Source organism: Cystoisospora suis, assembly GCF_002600585.1.
Source record: "Cystoisospora suis strain Wien I chromosome Unknown contig_2801, whole genome shotgun sequence".
Taxonomy (NCBI): Eukaryota; Apicomplexa; class Conoidasida; order Eucoccidiorida; family Sarcocystidae; genus Cystoisospora; species Cystoisospora suis.
Window position 1 is genome coordinate 989 of NW_027155597.1, and position 689 is coordinate 1,677.

Genomic DNA, 689 nt, shown 5'->3' on the forward strand with positions numbered 1-689 from the left:
TCTATCTATCTTTCATCTCTCTATTTTCAATCTATATATGTTCTATTCCGTGCATACTTGCCCTTTACTTTGCCTTCCTTTCTCTTTTCTAGATATGCGTTGTGAGGGGAGGCCCGCTGTAGGAGTGACTCCTACTGATAGTACTGATAGGACTACTACTAGTAGGAGTCTTCTTTATCATCTTATCGACCCCCCCCCTTGGACCACCATGGATCGCATGTGCGTGGATCTTCTTCTTTAAATAGAAGATAAAGAGAGGAGGCAAATTCTCTTGTGTGCGTGTTCCTTACAATATGGAAAAATGAATCCAAAGTATGAGAAAGGGTGGAGAAGAAGAAGAGAAAGTGGCTTCTTTCCTTTCTTCTCTTTTCCTCTTTCACTAACTACGAAAATAGTCAGGAGGGGGTAATGCCTCTTACTCTCTTGAACAAGGTAACCATCTTCTTCTCTTTCTTTCTTATCTCTTTCTTTCTTTCTTTCTTTCTTTCTTATCTCTTTCTTATTTCTTTCTTTCTTCCTTGTATGTGTGGATTTGAGCAGTGGAGGAGGAGGAGGTATTCCATTCAAAGTCAGTCGTGGTTTGCCTCCTGTTGATACGACCATCAAACCCAAGGTAAACAGCCGATACATACACATACACATACACATATCTATCTATCTATATATATCTATATATATATCTATATCTA

General features: G+C 38.9%; 1 protein-coding gene across 1 annotated transcript in view; it reads left to right on the forward strand.

Moving 5' to 3' along the window:
- Positions 1–540: 540 nt before the first annotated feature.
- Positions 541–689, forward strand: part of CSUI_005773 (uncharacterized protein) — a gene marked incomplete at both ends in the record, with an annotated part of 1,398 nt that continues 1,249 nt past the window's right edge. The window contains one exon of the mRNA XM_068065943.1: positions 541–613. Coding sequence (XP_067922080.1) covers positions 542–613 — 72 coding nt within the window. The remainder of the gene's footprint in view (positions 614–689) is intronic.